The 20,242-nt window shown below is 41.1% G+C and overlaps 1 protein-coding gene across 1 annotated transcript in view; it reads right to left on the bottom strand.

The window, feature by feature from the left end:
* The window catches only part of B4GALNT4 (beta-1,4-N-acetyl-galactosaminyltransferase 4), a 141,155-nt gene that overhangs the window by 49,673 nt on the left and 71,240 nt on the right, over positions 1-20,242 (bottom strand). Inside the window, exons 8-10 of the mRNA XM_040328445.1 lie at positions 19,201-19,268; positions 5,493-5,571; positions 900-966 (exon numbers count right to left, since the gene is read on the bottom strand). Of these exons, the coding sequence (XP_040184379.1) occupies positions 900-966; positions 5,493-5,571; positions 19,201-19,268 (214 nt within the window). The remainder of the gene's footprint in view (positions 1-899; positions 967-5,492; positions 5,572-19,200; positions 19,269-20,242) is intronic.

Raw genomic sequence — 20,242 nt, 5'->3', positions numbered from 1 at the left:
ACGCGTCAGTGTCGTGGTCTCTACGCTACACCAGGAAGTGACGTTTGCGCTCCATAGAGCGATACCCGGAAGTTTTGGTTGTCATCATACAGACGGCTGCCCTGATCGGTATTTATGTCTCTTTAATGACGAGCACTGAAGCACACAGACTTTTATTTTGCTGGATTGGATATTGTACATAGTACGTATATATTGAGAGGGGGGCACTTGTGGAACAATAAAGTTTGAAACAATATCACGCTATGGTGTTTATTATGTTGTTGTTTGCATGAGCCCACTGGATCCTATCTATATATGTGCCCTGTATGACGGTGTAAGGAGGTTCAAAAAGGGAGAAGGAAGGTCTCTGTGATTTCAAGACAATATATTCTTATCCTTGGGGTAAGTGCATCCCCCAGAGGGGCTTCCTGTATTCACAAGGTGTTATATGGGTGAACGGTGGATTGTGAAGAAGACTCTTGCATTGCTGTCACTAATGAACTTTTGAGCACCTCTCTCTCATCTAATTTTCTATTTGATTTCCTTTATGAAGATTAATGCATAAAGAAGTTTGTTCATTTCAACAAGAACAAAAGCACTACTACAATATTCATTGGACATTTCAGTTGCTCTCTATTTATTGTTTTTACATATACTTTTATAACTCAAGTGGCTGCTATATATTTAGGTGTGATTTATGGTGTTTTTTCTATATCACATTTTCTAATCATACCTGGTTCATCACTCATACTTTAACCCCCTGAGCGCTGAGCTGTGCTAAGAAAGGAGGGCCGATTTTAGCATTTTTACACAATTTTTTTTTAATACTAAATATGCAAGTAAGCATTTTTCTTGTTTTAGTAACTGTTCCTTTAAAGAAAAAAAGATTACAAGCTCAACCATATATACTAGATCTCTACCTGTATAAAGAGACAAGTATGGGGCATCCACAATCTCATACTTCATGCCAGGAAGAGCTAGACGCCACTAAAATAGAGACAAAACACATTTTAAAAGGGGAACGGGTACGGTGTATGCAATTTACCAATATTTAACCTTCCTTCACATAATTTAAAGTAAAACACTGAGGAATATCAGGTCATTCTGGACAAACACACAAACGAAATCTTACAATGGTCTAAAATTGTTACACCAATTCTTGTAATGCTGCAACTCCTGCTGTGATATAGAGCCTTTTGTAATCACTACAGACATGCTAGTAATGACCATCTGAACAAATAAATGTTTAAATGTAAAGCTCACCTGTAATCCGATTAAACTACCAATGTAACCACAAGATAGGAACCCAGAGGTTTCTGAGAATAGTTTTAGGGAGAATCGTTCAAATCTCAAATTAAGTTCCTGAACCAGAATTTAGCCCTCTCCCACCCCATGTCACACTAATGACTAGTATCTGGGATTGATTGCCTCCCCGGACTAGAGCCCCGTACACGGGGGGCTGAATGTCGGTCTGTCCAACACAAGCCGCCCAGGCATGCTGGAAAATCAGCAGCCGTCCAACTCCCGATCAGCGGTCTCAGCCAATAGCAGAGACCCTGATTAGAGTGTTCTGGTAGGGGGCCGTCCCACTTTCAGAACACAACAAGCCGCCCATGCATGCTGGAAAATCAGCAGCTGTCCGACTCCCGATAACACAGTGGGGGAGATCACTTAAATAATCTTGCATGGTTAGTACAGGGTCTCTGACCGGACTCGTCAGGCTTTTTTCGTCGCTGGGTTGCACAAAAATATAAACTGTTATGCCCTGTACACACGTTTGGAATTTCCGATGGAATAAAATCCAATGGAATATTCTGTCTGAATTCTGTTCAAGCCGTCTTGCATACACACTGTCAGACCAAATTCGACCGTCCAAAACGCGGTGACGAAAAACACGACGAGCCGAGAAAAATGAAATTCAATGTTTCCGAGCATGTGTCGACTTGATTCTGAGCATGCGTGTTTTTTTCTCCGTCGGAGTTCCACACAGACGATCGGAATTTCCATCGGAAAAAAATAAAACATGTTCTATTTCTAAAATCAGGCAGAAAAAAGTCTGATGGGGCCCCCACATGGTCGGAATATCCGATGAAAAAATTCCGTCTCACTTTTTCATCGGAAATTCCGATCATGTGTAAAAGGCATTAGACCCCTTTCCCACTGGAGGCGTTTTTCAGGCGCTAAAGGGCTAAAAATAGCCACTTTAAATCACAGTCATGTCATCTGCTGGTGTTGGTCCACTGTGTTTTATCAAGTCCAAAGCCAGCTCAGCCCCCTACCAGGAAATTCTAGAGCACTTCATGCTTCCCTCTACTGATCAGCTTTATTGAGATGCTAATTTCATTTTCAAGCAGGACTTGGAACCTACTCGCACTGCCAAAAGTACCAATACCTGGTTTAATGATCATGGTATCACTGTGCTTGATTGGCCAGCAAACTCGCCTGACCTTAACCCCATAGAGAATCTATGGAGCATTGCCAAGAGGAAGATGAGACACCACACCCAACAATGCAGACGAGCTGAAGGCCACTATCAAAGCAACCTGGGCTTCCATAACACCTCAGCAGTTCCACAGGCAGATTGCCTCCATGCCACGCCGCATTGAAACAGTAATTCAGTAATGCAAAAAGAGGATATAATCAAGTGGGGTGTATACCATGCTAATGAAAAATGTATAAACTAAATTGTGAAGAAGAAGCAGCGACTCAAAAACATGGGATAAACTCATGAAAACAAAATGTGTAAGGGAAAACGGTTGCGCTACTAAATGAGATTAGAGCTTTAATTTTTTTTTTTAAATAAGAATAATTCCACATGGACTTTATCACATTTATGTCCAACAATTTATGTGACTATATTAAGACAATTTCACTTGGACTTTTTCTTGTGCACTGTTTCATATTGCCATATGCACACTTTATTCATTTGTCTTTTAGGTGTATTCATTTGTGCAGATTCCAATACAAAAAGAGGGCCCGACCCAGTATTGGTATAGTGCACACCATACTGTACATAGACATACTTTTCAGTAAGCCAACATTTCTGTAATAAAAATCCTTATTTTCATTGGTCTTATATAATATTCACATTTTCGGAGATACTGAATTCCGGGTTTTCACTAGCTGTAAGCCATAATCATCAACATTAAAAGAAAGAAATGCTTGAAATATATCACTCTGTGTGTAACGCATCAATATAAAATATACGAGTTTCACTTTTTGAATTTAATTACTGAAATAAATAAACTTTTTGATGATATTCTAATTGTTTGAGATGCACCTGTATATCTGTAGTGTTTACTCATCTCTCTCCAAAGCTCAGAGTGCCGTGTCTTTCTGGTGCTTTGTTATCAGTTTGATAATTTTTGACAAGCTCTCCGACACTGGAGATAAAAGCAGCTTGAAATGTGTCAGGGAAGGCTTTTTAAATAGACAAGCTCTTTGCTTATCCATCTCTGACTGCAGCTCTGCAAGTTTATTTGTTCCTCTGCCTATGTGGGGGGGGGGGGGGTGCCTTTTTTTACAATCAGCTCACACACAGTGTATGCCCAGACTCCACAGCCACTGCTGAATGAGGAAGAAACATTTGTAACACAATGTTCACTTTCTAAAGAATGTAGAAAGGGAAAGACAGCAAATATACACATAAAACTTATGTAGGAAGATTTGTTTAATCTCTGTGTATCATCTGAGGCTATTCACTTCACTGTGTATAGGAGAGTGTTTACAACCACTTTAAAGCAGTACTAAAGAGGCAAAAACTTTTTTCCAACTTTGGATAGTATTTTTCTTCACGTGTTGTTCATTGCCAAAACTAGTGTCCTCATTGGGATTTGGGATTTTCCTTCACTTTTGAATAACAGAAAATAGGACAAAAAAGAGAAGGTGAATCTCCATATAGGGATAAAGACAGCAAGATCTTATACATATGGTGTGGCGATGTCCAAAGCTGTTTCGTTACTGGGAGGGAGTGCTTAATATCGTGAGTGACACATTTGGAATAACATTGGAGATGGAGGCCACACTATGTATTTTGGGATTTAGGAAAGAGCGGGAGGAGCAGAAGAGTACCACAGTTGGAATATTGAGATGCTTGTTCCAAGCCAGAAAAATAATAGCTATGAGATGGCAGGCGACAATACCCCAGGCAGTAAGGGATTGGATCAGGGTAATAAATGAAACCATCTGTAAAGAAAGAGTAGTTTATACAAAAAGAGATAACCTCAAGGAATTTGAGAAGATGTGGAGGCCTTGGCTGGAAAAAATGGGTTCCCCTCCCTAGAGGGCAAAATGCATAGCAGGGTGGGAGAATAACCAAAATAGAGTGCCTGATAGGAAAGTCGCACATTTGATAATTCACTGGTGTCATGTCTCTTTAATTTGATCGGTTAAATCAAGGCAAATGAGAGAATGGGGTGAGAGAATTGCTCTATGAAGTTAATTGTAACAAGATCATTTGAATAGTAATAGGAGGAGAGGAAAAGAGGGGAGGGAGCAATGAGCAATGCTATGCTTATAATATTGGAATTAGGTAGAACAACTAGGATATAGGCTCCTTGGCCCAGTTATCTTTTTTCCATATTATCTAATGTGGCCTTATTTTTTGTATATTTCTTAACTATATCATGTAGAAAACTACTATTGTATTACTAAATTGTTATCAATTAAAAGAAAACTGAATAAAGAATGAATTGTAAGAAGAAGAAGAAAAAAATGCACTGTTGTTATCTTAGCCACATTTTAAAGTACCGGTAAATCAGGAAAAAAATATATATATATAAATGTTGTCATTATAATGATAGATTAGACTAAGGCCCCGTACACACGACCGAGTTTCTCGGCAGAATTCAGCCAGAAACTCGGTTCAGAGCTGAATTCTGCCGAGAAACCCGGCCGTGTGTACACTTTCGGCCGAGGAAGCCGACGAGGACCTCGGCGAGGAAATAGAGAACATGTTCTCTATTTCCTCGTTGTTCAATGGCAAAAGTCGGCCCGCCGACTTCCTTCCGGCGGCTTCCACACTGAACTCGACGAGGAACTCGATGTGTTTGGCACGTCGAGTTCCTCGGTTGTGTGTACGGGGCCTTAGAGGAAGATCTGATTGCATTTTAGGAAGATCTGCACAAATTCAAAAATATCCAGCTGTTTAGAAAAAAAATTTTAGCACAAACAATACAGTCGGTTTTATTTCCAAATTTGTTTCTATTTAAATAGTCTTTGCTGCTTTACAAAAACAATAAACAAGTCCACTGTTGCAAAGATGTTCAAAAGAGTGAGGGCCTACATGGATGTTATCTACGTGTACTGTAATAAAAGGAATAGGCCACCCTGTGTACGTTAAGCTTTTTTCGTGAACATCACAGGAGGAAGACCATAAATGAATGCATACACAGTTTGTAGAAGAAAAAGATGCAACATGCTTTAGAGCAAAGGATATCAATCTGAGTGATCTGTAAAATTCCCCTCAAAGATTTCTCCTTCTGCCTGTTTAATGCATTGTTTATTGTACTTACTGCTACTTCCACGTGGTCTGAGCCATGGTCGTCCTGCTTGTGAAGTAGCTCAAAGTAATAGCGTCTGGAACTCATTAATCTAAGACAGAAAATAAGCAGGATTCACAACATGAATACAAAACAGCACAAAAAATTGATCGCTAAATCATTGTATGAACTTTACACACAGCAGTTACATGACATTTACAAGATGTGTAGCTCAACAAGTCTACTGTGAAGGAGCAATTCATAATGTCGCATCAATAACATCAGGGCTTCCAAATACATAAATGAGTCGTTCTCTTCCATTAGTTTTGCGTAAAGAGTCTGCTCACATAATTTGTAATAAAAACATCTTTGCCATTCTGAAGCTACCCTCCAACCACTTTGCATATTTTATATATACTGTGATTCTGTACTTGCCAAATATACTGCAGAAATCTCCCTCCACTGAGTCTGACTGCATCCATTTTAACTGTGGGCAGCTGAAGCTGCTGCCTGTTCACTTCTTAGATTTACACACACACACACACACACACACACACACACACACACAGAGAGGCACACCTCCAGCTCTGCAGCTCTGGTTAGGCTTCTTATGACTTGTACCCCCTCCCTTCCTGGCAAATGCTCACAAGAGTGAGAGAGAGAGAGCTGTGCATGATGTCATAAGCCAAGGCTTTTTACCAGAAAATAAACAGGAAGTGGGCTGTATAAGAACCCTTTCACACTGAGGCGCTTTTCAGGTGTTATAGCGCTAAAAAATACCGCCTGCAAAGCGCCCTGAAACAGGCAGGGCGTCAGAAAAAGTCCTGCCAGCAGCTTCTTTGGAGCGCATCAGGAGCGGTGAACTGCCCATTGAAATCAATAGGCAGCGCTGCCGAACTGCCGGCAAAGCGCCGCTTTTAACCCTTTTTCGGCTGCTTCGGGTTAAAAATGCCCCACTAGCGGCTGAAAACCGCTGCGAAAAAAACGGCAAAGCGCGGCTAAAAACAGCGGCCTTTTACTGCCAACGCCCAGGTGCTTTACGTGTGAAAGCAGCCTAAGGTATTTACTGGCAGAAAATAAATGTTTTACTATCCAAAGTTAAAACAACAAGGGCAGAAGATTCAATCGATGGAAAGATGAAAAAATGGCTGAAGCTCCGCTTTAAGCTGGCTGTACTCAAAGTAATACATTGAAGCAGTTTGTTTTATTCTTCTATCGGTCTTTGTTGTGCCATTCCAGCTTCACAAAAATGTATTTGATTCTTTATTTTAATTGTATGCAATACAACATTTTATATAGTAGCTCTTTGAAAACAGCAATGAATACATGCATATACTTCTTATTTAAAATAATGGAAATATTATAAAATTAAGAAAAATATTTTTGCATATAAAAAAAAAGAAATACCAAGGTGCATTAAAAAGGAGGCGGCATGGAGTTTAAATAATAAAAAACAAAAAAATAAACACAGAAATACTTACCTAGGTGGATGCAGCAACCCTCCGATGCTGCATCTGTCCCTTGCTGCTTCTTTTCCAATGTTTTTATTGAATTTCAAAGTAAAAATACAATAGAAAGACAGGTATGATCTGTCCATGCTGTATAATTCAAGTTACAGGTACGAGTCAATGAGGATACAACAGTATAACCAGCATATGAGAGTTACCCAAATTTATACCACAAAACTGTCAACAGACATAAAGAAAGGGGTTAAATCAGAACCACTACCGGGCCTCCCAGCGGGGAGCCCAACTGATCTCAAGGACCCGTTACTCAGTAAAATAAGAGAAATATATATTGGCAATAAAATAATAATAAGTCCCTTGCTGCTTCTAATGCCGCGTACACATGATCAGTCCATCCGATGAGAACAGACCGATGGACCGTTTTCATCGGTTAACCGATGATCCGTCGCGCCTACACACCATCGGTTAAAAAAACGATCGTGTCAGAAGGCGGTGACGTAAAACACAACAACGTGCATAAAAAATGTTCAATGCTTCCAAGCATGCGTCGACTTGATTCTGAGCATGCGTGGATTTTTAATCCATCGGTTAAATTTAAAACAAGTTGGCTTTTTTTTAACCTATGGTTAAATAACCAATGGCGCCCACACACGCGCAAATTATTTGCCTCTGTAATAAAGGCAGCTTCATCCGAACAATTTCTCCACGTACGGAGGGAGGTATTGTGAGTAAGGGATTGAGCGAATCAGTGGTGTTGGGTGAAAACTTGACGCCTGTAAGATGGTATTTCCTGCTGTCTCTTTACGAAAAAGAGAACTGGAGAGATGTCCATCGGTGGTTTTAGAGATGGTAACGTCCAGAAATGTGATTGTTTGGTCATTGTAGATTTTGGTAAACTTCAAGTTGAAGTCATTTTTGCCCATATCTCTGATGCACGTATCGAGATCTTCTATTGTACCATCCCATATCAAGAAAATGTCATCAATGAACCGATGCCACGTCAAGATATTCGATGCATGTGGATTTTCCCCTTCGGTGGAAGCGGCTCTCCCACTCCCCCAGATACATGTTGGCATACGATGGGGCACAACAAGTCCCCATCGCAACCCCCTGCATCTGGAGGAAGTGGGAGCCGTTGAACGAGAATGCATTATGATAGAGAATAAATTCGAGAGCCTGCACGATGAATTTATGTAACGGTTTGTCATCTCTATGTGACTGCCTGATAAAGTGCTCAATCACTTCCAGGCCCTTGGTGTGAGGTATAGAACTATATAGAGCCTCTACATCCACCGTGACTAAAAGTGCCTCAGTTGGTATAGTGAGGTTTTCACGGTTTTGAAGTAGGTGAGTAGTATCTCTAATATAGGATGGTAAGTTAGTTACTAGTGGTCTAAGTTGTTCATCAATGAATTGGCTCAATCGCTCAGTGATGTAGAAGGTTGGAATCTTCGTGTGGTCGGTTCTGATAAATTCCCATGTCTGTTGGGTAATTGTGTTATCGACATACGCTTGATCGGCCATCTTGAAAAAGTCGTTATCGAATCTTTCAATTATATACTTCGATATGGGTCTGTACCCTTCTTGATTGGACAAGATCTTCTGGCACATTGTTTGATAGAATTCATTACTCATCACTACAATGTTGCCCCCTTTGTCTGAGGGCTTTATGGTGAGCTGTCTGGTCGGCTAGTCCACAGACTGCCCATATGTTTCCGCATGTCACTGTTGGTTAGTGTGGTTCACTGGGAGATGGGTCTTGTTGGTCATTTACCCTCGATTCAGTGGAGCTCCCCTTGAGTCTCCTCGCTTCAGGTTTTGTTCACTACCTGAGGTATTAGGGATGAGCTGAGGGGTGGGACCACTGTCGCTTATGTTTTTTATTTTCGTTGCTACTTTCATTTTTGTTTTTTGTTTCCCCGTGTTCCCGACTGTGAATGAGCAGAGGATAGGGAGTTAAGGGAGGAGTTTGAACCTAGTTCGTTTTTCCATCCCTTTGCTCTCGTTAGGTTTGTTCTCCTTTGGGGGCGATTTTGATTATTTCCTCGCGGTTGCCAACGATAGGCTTTGCCTTCTTTGAAGGCTGTTTTGTCCCTCCAGAAGTTTTGCTCCTTCTTGGTGATGAGATCTTTGGCTGTGGTATCTATATGTACCTTGATTCTGTACCTTGATTCTGTGTCGTCAGCCGGTTTCACAGGATTATTGTGGAGGCTACAACTGGTCATCTCACCGCACACTGCTTAGGTATTGCCCATTGCTGTCACCATCAGGAAACCCACCCATAGATATCGTATGCAGCCATCACTGGAGTGGATTCATGCGGGTAGGAAGTAGCTACATAGACAGAGACAGCAGGAAATTATAAAAAAAAGAGGGGGGTGGAGTATGACCTAAGGTGTAAGTAAAGGCAAAACCTAACTAACTCTAAATCTTTCCCATCCACATTCGCTACACTTACCTATTTTGAAGCTGCCCCGGTCCGAACTCCAGAGGCACCATCTGTGTGCAGGAGAAAGCCAACAGTGGCTTGGAAATGCCTGGGAAGTGACGTCACACATAGAATAAGGGTCCTTTCACACGGGTGGTCCGATCAAGACCGCCTGTCAGTTTTTCAGGCGGACCTGATCGGACCCTCCATTCACCTCTATGGAGCGGCAGATGTTACCAGTGACATGTCCGCTGACAACCGCCGTTATCCAATCCTGTCTGCCAAATACAGACGGATGATGAGCCCACTCAGATCGGATAAGATTGGGTGAAAATGGACAGGTGGTCCGTTTTCACCCGATTTCCCAATAGCATATACAGGTAACTCCAGTCCAATAGATTGCAGGACAAAATCATAGGCTATTTTTTGCCTGCTCTTCTCTATAACCTATCTACAAAGTCACATAATAAAGATGAGCATGTACTGTAAATCATTACAAAGTAGGAAAGTACATACTGAAAGCCAGATAAAAGTCAATACATTTGAAGACCTCCTGCATATCCTCTAAGAGCATTCGTATGACTCACATAATCGGGTTAAGAGGATTTTATGATTGTAAATAATACCTAGGCAAGGGCAAGGAAATGGAGAGCAGCAGATACTGAAGAATAGTAATAAGAGCAGGGAGGGGGGCCAGACGAGATAAAGCCATTGCCTTTCCTGCTGGGCTATGGGTACAGTCTGCTTAGAGACTGGCACAAAGGCTCATTAATCGTGGAATTAGATGCTCTGATCGCAACGCCTCATGCAGAGATGGAGGATTTATACTTTCGCAACAATTCTGTAGATACGGGAGATAAGGAAGAGGGCAGAAAAATGGATCCGGTCATTTCTGGCCCCATAAAGAATGATGTGAGTGCTGAGAATACAGATTCAGCTGTCACAATTGACTGGAAAGAAGCAAGTGACATTTTTGAACACAGCAACGATTTAACAACTAGAACTGATGATATTGCATTATTGAGTATTACAAGTTTTGCCCTAAAATCAAGGAATGCTTTAACAGAGGAGGACAAGTCTTTGCAGCCAGAAAAAACTGACGGAAAAGTGACAGCTGAAGATGTTTTGTCTCTTGCAATGGAACCGAGGGATCCCCAAGAGGACAATGCTGCAGGTATGAGCACTGAATCAAATGAATTACAGCTGGATGGTGAATGCTGGGAACATATAAACTGGACAGAAAACAGCACAGAGCAATGGGATACAGGAAGCAGCATGACAGGAGATTTCAGTGATTCATCCACATTATGTGCTGGTTCTCTAAATGTAAACACATATGACACTAACTCTTTACAAAGTGACTCATGGATAATGCAACGACAGCTGATGGAGCCGGAGCTGCGAACCGATGAAATAAATTTGGTGTCATGTGATTCCTTATCTCCAGGAATAGGTTATGTGGAAACATTTGATGTGGGAACTTCAGATATCAGAATGGCACCGATGGAATCCCTGCACTTGTCCTTAGTAAGCAACAACAATCTCATCCTTGGTGCAACTGGTACAGGTTCTTCATCTTTACGCTCAATGAATTTAGCCATGGCAGGTGCTGATTGGCACATGGGTTCTGTCCCTGTCAAATGTCTACAACTGGGTGCAGTAAACATTGCTTCATTGACGCTTGGAACAGTTGGCATCAGCGTAATCCCTATGGTGTCAGCGGGCACAATAGATATAAACCCTTTTAAAGAGAGCATAGGGATGGTGTCAATGGAATCACTTGAAGGAGAGACAATAAGTACAGATTCAGAGAACCTCGCTACACTTTATGCAGACCACGTGAATGTCGATTCAATAACCCCTGAAGGTGTAAGGGGACGCTGGCACCCTCTAGAGGATCGTCTCTTTGCTCTGGGAGAAGCCTTGACAGCCCTTGACAAGAAACTAGAAGGCTTCTCCCCACGCCTTCAAGAAGCAGAAATACTTCTCAATAACATGGACTGCTCACTTACCCAGCATGCCATGCACATTAATGACATTATGAATGAGAACACTGCCTTGGCACAGCGTATCCTGCAGCTAGAGGAACAGATGAGAGGAGAGAAGGAGCATCATCTGTTTGACAGGGAAAGTGAAGAAGATGTCTAAAGACTGGAGCTGCATATGTATACTAGAATTCTAGTGGTCATATTAAACCCAAAAGAAAAACTTTATATTGCAGCTTATCAATTCTTAGATGTTATGGCATTTTTTTCCATTTAAAGGGGTTGTAAAGGTTTGTTTTTTATTTTCTAAATAGGTTCCTTTAAGCTCGTGCATTGTTGGTTCACTTACCTTTTCCTTCGATTTCCCTTCTAAAGGTTTTTTTTCTTTGTCTGAATTTCTCACTTTCTGTTTCTCCTCGGTAAGCTTCCCCCCACCATCGGGCTGGGGGTTAGTTAGCCAGAACAGCTTACTGAGGAGGAACAGGAAAAGAGAAATTCAGACAAAAAGAATAAAAACATTTAGAAGGGAAATCGAAGGAAAAGGTAAATGAACAACAATGCACTAGCTTAACCTCCCTGGCGGTATCCCCGAGCGTGGTAGATGTGCAGAGCGTGCAGCGGCGCGGCTTACCTTCTCGCAGCATCCACAGACAAGTTACTCACCTTGTCCCTGGATCCAGCGATGCATCCCCGCTGTGTGAGCGAGCGGGACCTCGCTCGATTCACAGTGTCCCCGTGTGCCGCCGTTCTCCGTTCCCTGCGACGTTACGACGCACAGGGGCGGAGAACGGCGCCAGATTCAAAAAAGTAAACAAACACAATACATACAGTATACTATAATCTTATAGATTACAGTGCTGTATGTAAAAAATACACCCCCCCCCTTGTCCCTAGTGGTCTGCCCAGTGTCCTACATGTTCTTTTGTATAATAAAAACTGTTCTTTCTGCCTGAAAACTGTAGATTGTCCAAAAGTGTCCCTTTATGTCAAAAATGGTTTTAGAGCAGCTAGAAAACAGCGATAAATTATAATCACTTGCAGGATTGTGCGATAGCGATTTGTAGGGAAATACGTCATAAAAAAATAAAAGTAATGACAGCGACAATTCTGCAACTGAGCAATTTCAGTGATTTTGAGTTGATTACATTATTGAATAATGTTTATTATAATTATATTATTATTTGTTATAATTATTTATAATTATTTATTATATTATAATTTATAATTTTGTTTTTAAAAAAAAATCATACCCGGGGTGCCTACTACCTCTTGTTTGGTCAGATTTAAATGAGTTATTCCTAAGAATTGCAGACCTACAGTATAAAACGCCAAATTTCCTTGCAAAATAATTGTACCGCTTTTGGTACGTAATTCCAGACAGAATCATACCGCCAGGGAGGTTAAAGGAACCTATTTAGAAAATAAAAAACAAACCTTTACAACCCCTTTAATGGGGCACAATAACAAACTAGAAAAAAAGGTTGGGCAGTGATCTATATAGGGCCAAATTGTTTACTTTAAATCAAAGATGAAGCTCAATTAAATCACTAGAGGTAATTGCTATTTGTATTGATATTTAGTGCCATGACTCTTGTTGCTCTTTAGAATTGTGGTGAAAAGATCATTAATCAGAACTGAAGTCTTTCCATCACAAACTCCATTGGTAAAAGATCTGAAATGTTGTTGTGTGTATTTGTGACCCCTTACAAGCAGTTACATGTATTTGGCGTTTCAAATGCCTCTGAACATCCGTCCTGAACACATGTTTTTGCTTTCCAAAAAATGCTTCTAAACTCAACTGCCTAGAAACAACTATAAACAACCAGGTGTACATGTACTGATAAGATAACATAGAAGAGAGTTCAGGGGCAGCTGAAAAAAAAAAAAGCCCAACTGCTGTCGCAATTTGAATGACAATTGCGCAGTCATGCTACACTGTACCCAAACCATTTTTTTATCATTTTGTTCCCACAAATAGAGCACTGCTGGGGTTTTTATTTTTTGCGCAACAAATAAAAAATATAAAGGTTTTCTTTGTTTCTTTTTGTAAAAAAGTATGTTTTCTCTTTTACTGATGGGCACTGATAAGACAGAAACTGATGGGCACTGATGAGGTGGGACTGATTGGCGGCACTGGTATGCAGTACTGATGGGCACTTATAGACAGCACTGATGGGCACTTATGGGTGGAATCGATAGGCGGCACAGATGGGCACTGATAGATGGCACTGATGGACATCACTGATAAGGAGACATCTGGCAGGCATTAGTAATGGGCACTGACTGGCACCATTTGTGGACACTGGCCTATTTTGGGAACTGTGTGTCATTCCTGGTGGCCATGGATGGCATACCTGGTCATCTATCCATGGTGGCCATCCTTGGTGGTCCTGGTGGCATCCCTGGTGGTCCAGTGTGGGCATTAAGCGCAGACCCCCCCGTCAGGAGAGCCGCCGATCGGATCTCCTCTACTCGCGTCTGTCAGACGCGAGTGAGGAAAAGCTGATACAAGGTTTTTCCTGTTTACACTGATCATCCTTGATTGGACATGGCTGATCACGTGGTAAAGAGCCTCTATCAGAGGCTCTTTACCGAGATCAGTGTAGCGGTGTGTCAGACTGACACGCTGCACCACCGATGGGCGTGCCAGCAGTTATCCTGAAAGATATCATATGACATAAAGTCACGATAACTGAACCACCGCCCAGCCATCATTTTGCTATAGGCCAGGCAGTAAGTGGTTAAACAATTTCTGCCTCGTCAGTTGAGATTTAGCCTAGGTTCACATGTATGCGATGTGGGAACCAGCGAGATTCCAGTGATGGTTCCCGTATGGCATCTCTCCCGCAGGCAGATCTTCCTGTGAATCCAATGCGAGTTCAGCCACAGACCTCCCAATACAATACTCCCAACACGCTCCTGCACAAACGGCTGTATTTCAAAATGTTTGTATGGGCTCTGCCACAGGTCTATGGCGGGAAAAAAAAAGTAATTCGATGTCAGGGGGCGGATCTGTGGTTATTTCCTCTTCGCACCAATTGGTGAATGGTTCTTTAAGTAGTATGTTGTTTGTATCACAATTTGTAACATGCTTGAAGAAGGTGTCCTGCGTGTAATTAAAGTTTTTGGACTCATTTTTGGAGATCCTGCTGTGCTGGTTTCATTTCCTCTTTCAGCCACAGACATTGCATGTGATTGGCACCGCAGTGCGGGTGTGAACCGCAGTGCGGGTGTGAACCGCATGCGATGTCTGTGTTTGCACAAGTGTGAACCTAGGCTTAAACTAAGGACTTTAAAAATGATTTTACATGTAATGTGTGTGGGAACACCTAATCTGTGCAGCTTGAGGACAATAAAATATATTTACATGTGTTTTTACAACTAGTATTATGGGTGCATTTTTTAAATAATTTTTACTTTATTATTTTCTGAAAATGGGGCTGACATACCCCCTTTTTTTGGAGGTATTGGAGATGAATTGGCTTCAGTTTGAGGCAAAAAAGATTTGTAAAAGTTATTGGGTGTTTTTTTAGATTTCAAATCACTTTTGTGTAAAAAAAATAAACACAAAAAAACAACATTATTTTCTGATACAAGAAAGAGGTTTTTAGTTTACAACAGTGGATCATGGTATGCTTGCCCATCATTTATATACTTTCCTGCTAACATGGACTGAGATGGTTTCCTCAGAGTGTGCAAACTGAGGAGCAAGGGGTGAAACCCGCAAACCCATTTTTTTGGCCATACTTGTCTTTTGGGTCACAGAAGTACATTTACTTTTGTTTACCTGTGACCCAGATTCAGCTGATAGTGGGCTATAGCCGACTGGAGAATCAAGAGTGGAGAGTAATGACTGACAGTCACTGTTCTCTGTTGCTAGGAGACCAAGAGCTGAATGAACAACGATCTTAAAGTGTTACTAAACCCAGGACCCTGCATTCCCTATATCTGATCTCCCACAGTACACAGAACATGGAAATGAAATTATTTTAGTTAATATAAACTGCTAAATACCTTTTATCATCAGCAGTATATAGCAGTCTTGTTTGTGACTTCTATCAGTGTCGGGCCAAGCACTGATTAAAGCTTGTAGGAGGAGTTTTCATCTTACTCTGAGGCCCCGTACACACGGCCGAGGAACTCGACGTGCCAAACACATCGAGTTCCTCGGCCAGTTCAGCCCTGAAGCCGCCAAGGAGCTCGGCGGGCCGAGAGCTCCCATAGAACAACGATGAAATAGAGAACATGTTTTCTATTTCCTCGTCGAGCTCCTCGTCGGCTTCCTCGGCGAAATTGTACACACGGCCGGGTTTCTCGGCAGAATTCAGCCAGAAACTCGGTCGGAAGCTGAATTCTGCCGAGGAAACTGGTCGTGTGTACGGGGCCTCACTGTTGTATGAGGCTGCATGACCCCTAAAGCCTTGTACACACGACCGAGTTTCTCGGCAAAAACCAGCAAGAAACTTGCTGGGAGATATTTTTTTGCCGAGGAAACCGGTCGTGTGTACATTTTCGTCGAGGAAACTGTCGAGAAACTCGACGAGTCAAAAAGAGAGCAAGTTCTCTATTTCCTTGACGGGAATGGAGAAACTTGGCTTGTGGAGTTCCTCGACAGCCTAACAAGGAACTCGACGAGGAAAATGATGTGTTTCGCCCGTCGAGTTCCTCGGTCGTGTGTACGAGGCTTCACTCTGTCTGGACAGTGCTGATTTGCCCTGTGCTAAACACATGCCCCTTCTGAAGAAAAAAAAAACTCTCTAGCAATAAACACCAAACTGAACATGTGCAGAGTGCCCCCCCAAGGCTCTGTACTATCAAGAGATGGACTGGGACTGTGGAAGAAAGGGAGGATCAGAGAAGACAGCATCAAACCGCCTTTTCACACAATGCAGAGGGTTAACTCCTTAGGTTCCACAGTGAGTATAACAAGCATGCTCTACTGATTTTACTATTGTGGGTTTAGCAACACTTTAAGCTGGTCATGGATGGATCAAAGTTCGGCTGAATCAGCAGAGAGCAACCAAATTCAGATCCATCTATGGTCGTTCCCAGTAAAGAGAATGTTGGAAATTTCACCTGATCGACTGCCTGGCTGATCAAAAAACAAAAAAACAACCCATCTATGGCCAGCTTTAGAACTGGCATGGGATAGCTGCAGTGTCACACGGATTGTGCAGTATAAATGATCTTCTCCTTTAATAGTGAAGCACATTTTTATTTAGTCATTCTCATATAGACACATGCTTTTTTCACCATCCTAGTGCTCTTTTACAGTCTTTTGAATTAAGCTTTTCAGTCAATAGCGGATCAAAATGAAGAAAGTGCTGGTAAAGCAATGCAAACACTGTGGTTATCTATCCTCTGCTGACAGGTCATTACATGCTGCATCATTCATGAGTAACATTTGAAAAATGCAAGATGCTTTAAAAACACACACATATTATATATAATACACACACACGCACAAATCTCACAAAAGTGAGTACACCCCTCAAAAATGTGTAAATATTTTATATATTTTCATGTGACAACACTGAAGAAATTACATTTTGCAACAATGTAGAGTCGTGAGTGTACAGCTTGTATAACAGGGTCAATTTGCTGTCCCCTCAAAATAACTCAACACACAGCCATTTGTGGGGTTTACACACTTTTGTGAGATACTATATACAGTGCCTTGAAAAGGTATTCATAACCCTTGAAATTTTCCACATTTTGTCAGGTTACAACCGAAATTGTAAATGTATTTTATTGGCATTTTATATGATAGACCAACACAAAGTGGCACATAATTGTGAAGTGGAAGGAAAATAATAAATGGTTTTTAATTATTTTTTTATAAATAAATACCTGAAAAGTGTGGCGTGCATTTTTATTCAGCCCCCTTTACTCTGATACCCCTAGCTAAAATCTACTGGTACCGTTTGCCTTCTGAAGTCACCTAATTAGTAAATAGAGTCCACCTGTGTGTAATTAAATCTCAGTATAAATACAGCTGTTCTGTGAAGCCCTCAGAAGTTTGTTAGAGAACCTTAGTGAACAAACAGCATCATGAAGGCCAGGGAACACACCAGACAGGTAAAGGATAAAGTTGTGGGTAAGTTTAAAGCAGGGTTAGGTTATAAAAAAATATCCCAAGCTTTGACCATCTCACGGATTACTGTTCAATCCATCATCCGAAAATGGAAAGAGTATGACACAACTACAAACCTACCAAGACATGGCCGTCCACCTAAACTGACAGGCCGGGCAAGGAGAGAGATAATCGTAGAAGCAGCCAAGAGGCCCATGGTAACTCTGGAGGAGCTGCAGAGATCTACAGCTCAGCTGGGAGAATCTGTCCACAGGACAACTATTAGTCGTGCCTAAATCTGGCCTTTATGGAAGAGTGACAAGAAGCAAGCCATTGTTGAATGTCCTCGTTAACAGAGAAGCCATGAGGGGGACACAGAAGGTGCTCTGGTCAGATGAGACCAAAATAGAATTTTTTGGCCTAAAAGCAAAACGCTATGTGTGGCTTCACACAAAGGAAGCAATGCAAAGAAAATATGATATTTTTTTTTTATACAACATGGTAAAACAGACATATCAGAAAAGAAATGTTGCGGTACAATACACTTAATGAAACAAACATACGAATTTAGGCTGAAACCAAATCAAGTTGGTAACAACCAAGAGACTTTCTTCCCCTTTTATCTCCTCCTTAACCAGTTGCCGACCGCCCGCTGCAGTTTTACGGCAGCAGGTTGGCTCGGCTGTGCAAAATCACGTAATATTACGTGATTTTGCATTTCAGCCACTAGGCTGAATGTATGAACAGCGATCTGTCATTTCCCCAAGTATGTCCCACCCCCCTTCAGTTAGAACACACCTAGGAAACATAATTAACCCCTTCCTCGCCCCCTAGTGTTAACCCCTTCCCTGCCAGTGATATTTTTAAAGTAATCAACGCATTTTTTTAGCACTGATCGCTATAAAAATGCCAATGGTCCCAAAAATGTGTCAAAAGTGTCCGCCATAAGATCGCAGTACCGATAAAAATCGCTGATCGCCGCCATTACTTGTAAAAATATATTAATAAAAATGCCATAAAACGATCCCCTATTTTGTAGACGCTATAACTTTTGCGCAAACCAATCAATAAACGCTTATTGCATTTTTTTTTTAACTAAAAATATGTAGAAGAATACGTATTGGCATAAACTGAGAAAAAAAAATATTTTTTTTATATATTTTTGGGGATATTTATTACAGCAAAAAGTAAAAAATATTCTTTTTATTTTTAAATTTTCGCTATATTTTTGTTTATAGCGCAAAAAATAAAAACCACAGAGGTGATCAAATACCACCAAAAGAAAGCTCTATTTGTGAGGAAAAAAAGGATGCCAATTTTGTTTGGTAAACACGTTGCATGACCGCGCAATTGTCAGTTAAAGCGACGCAGTGCCGAATCGCAAAAAGTGGCCCGGTCATTGACCAGCAAAATGTTTCGGGGCTGAAGTGGTTAAAAAGTGTTATAAACATTATTGGATATTGGAGGCACATCTCTACCATTGCCAAAGGACCAATATTCTGCATACCTTTAGAACACATTTAGAATTACAGATCACAATGGCAGGAATGCAGCGAATGTCACATTCTCCAGGTAATAAACAAGATGACTACAGCAGGCTCCACTAAACCACAGGGAACAGTTGATAAATGTTACTCAATTTGGCGACTGTGCAGGTAAACTTTGCCAGAAACTGATTTAAAGTCAACGATTTACCAAACAATAGATGTCACATAGATGTCACATTCAACCGTTTAAGAATGTTTCCCAAATTACATATTTTACATATACATTTATCACTCTTCTTTACCTGAAAGACTTAGACATCTGAGAACTAAACTTTGTAAATTCCCCTGGTGCTGTCCACTCCGAACCAACCTGAAATATAAATAAATGTCTTTTTAGAACTTTTTTTCCCCCATTTTATGAGTAATTGTTGTTATCTAATTCCAAAGACCTTAAAGAGGAGTTCCACCCTAAAAACAAACTTTTTATGAACAGCTTGCCTTTAATGTATTCTTAAATTCTTTTTTTTTCATTCACTTCTATATAGCTGTTACTAGGCAGATTTCGTAATCAGCCTAGTTCCTAGTCCGCGGTTGATAGAACTTCCTGTATTAAGACCCCATTGCCTCCTGGGAAATGATGACACTAATTTCCCAGGAGTCTCTGGGCATTACTGTGCCTAAAAATCCCAGCATGAACCTCTTTTGGAAAATCCAGGAAGAAACATGAACTGGGCTTCATAATGCCCACAGCTATGATGGAAACGGCCACGAGATCCCTGAGATGATATCAGGTACGTTTTTGCAACTGTTTATGTACTGATCGTGCTTTATTAATATGTTTTAATGAATATTCATAATAATGTAATTAAGATTGCAAAAAAAAAATGTTATGCCTGGGAACCCCGCTTTAACAGAGGTATATTTGCAAGTAGCGGGAATTTTTCTTGCAATTTGTAATTGGACAACTTTAACTCCAAGCTACCAGTACAATGTGGAAGGCCTCGTACACACGACCGAGGAACTCGTCGTAAATGAAACATCGTTTTCCTCGACGAGTTCCTTGTTAGGCTTGTCGAGAAACTTGACAAGCTTTCTTTGCGTACACAATGTCAAGAAAAAATCTTGTCGTTCTCAAACGCGGTGACGTACAACACATACGACGGCACTATAAAGGGGAAGCTTGATTCCACTGGCGCAACCCTTGGGGCTGCTTTTGCTAATCTCATGTTACTGCGTGTTAAAGCGGGAGTTCACCCATTTGTAAAAAAAAAAAATTTCTCCCCTTAGCTTCCTGCTCGTTTGGTCTAGGGGAATCGGCTATTTGTATTAAAATATGAGCAGTAC

Source organism: Rana temporaria, chromosome 11 (genome assembly GCF_905171775.1).
Source record: "Rana temporaria chromosome 11, aRanTem1.1, whole genome shotgun sequence".
In the NCBI taxonomy this organism is placed as follows: domain Eukaryota; kingdom Metazoa; phylum Chordata; class Amphibia; order Anura; family Ranidae; genus Rana; species Rana temporaria.
This window is presented reverse-complemented; position numbering and strand designations above follow the sequence as displayed.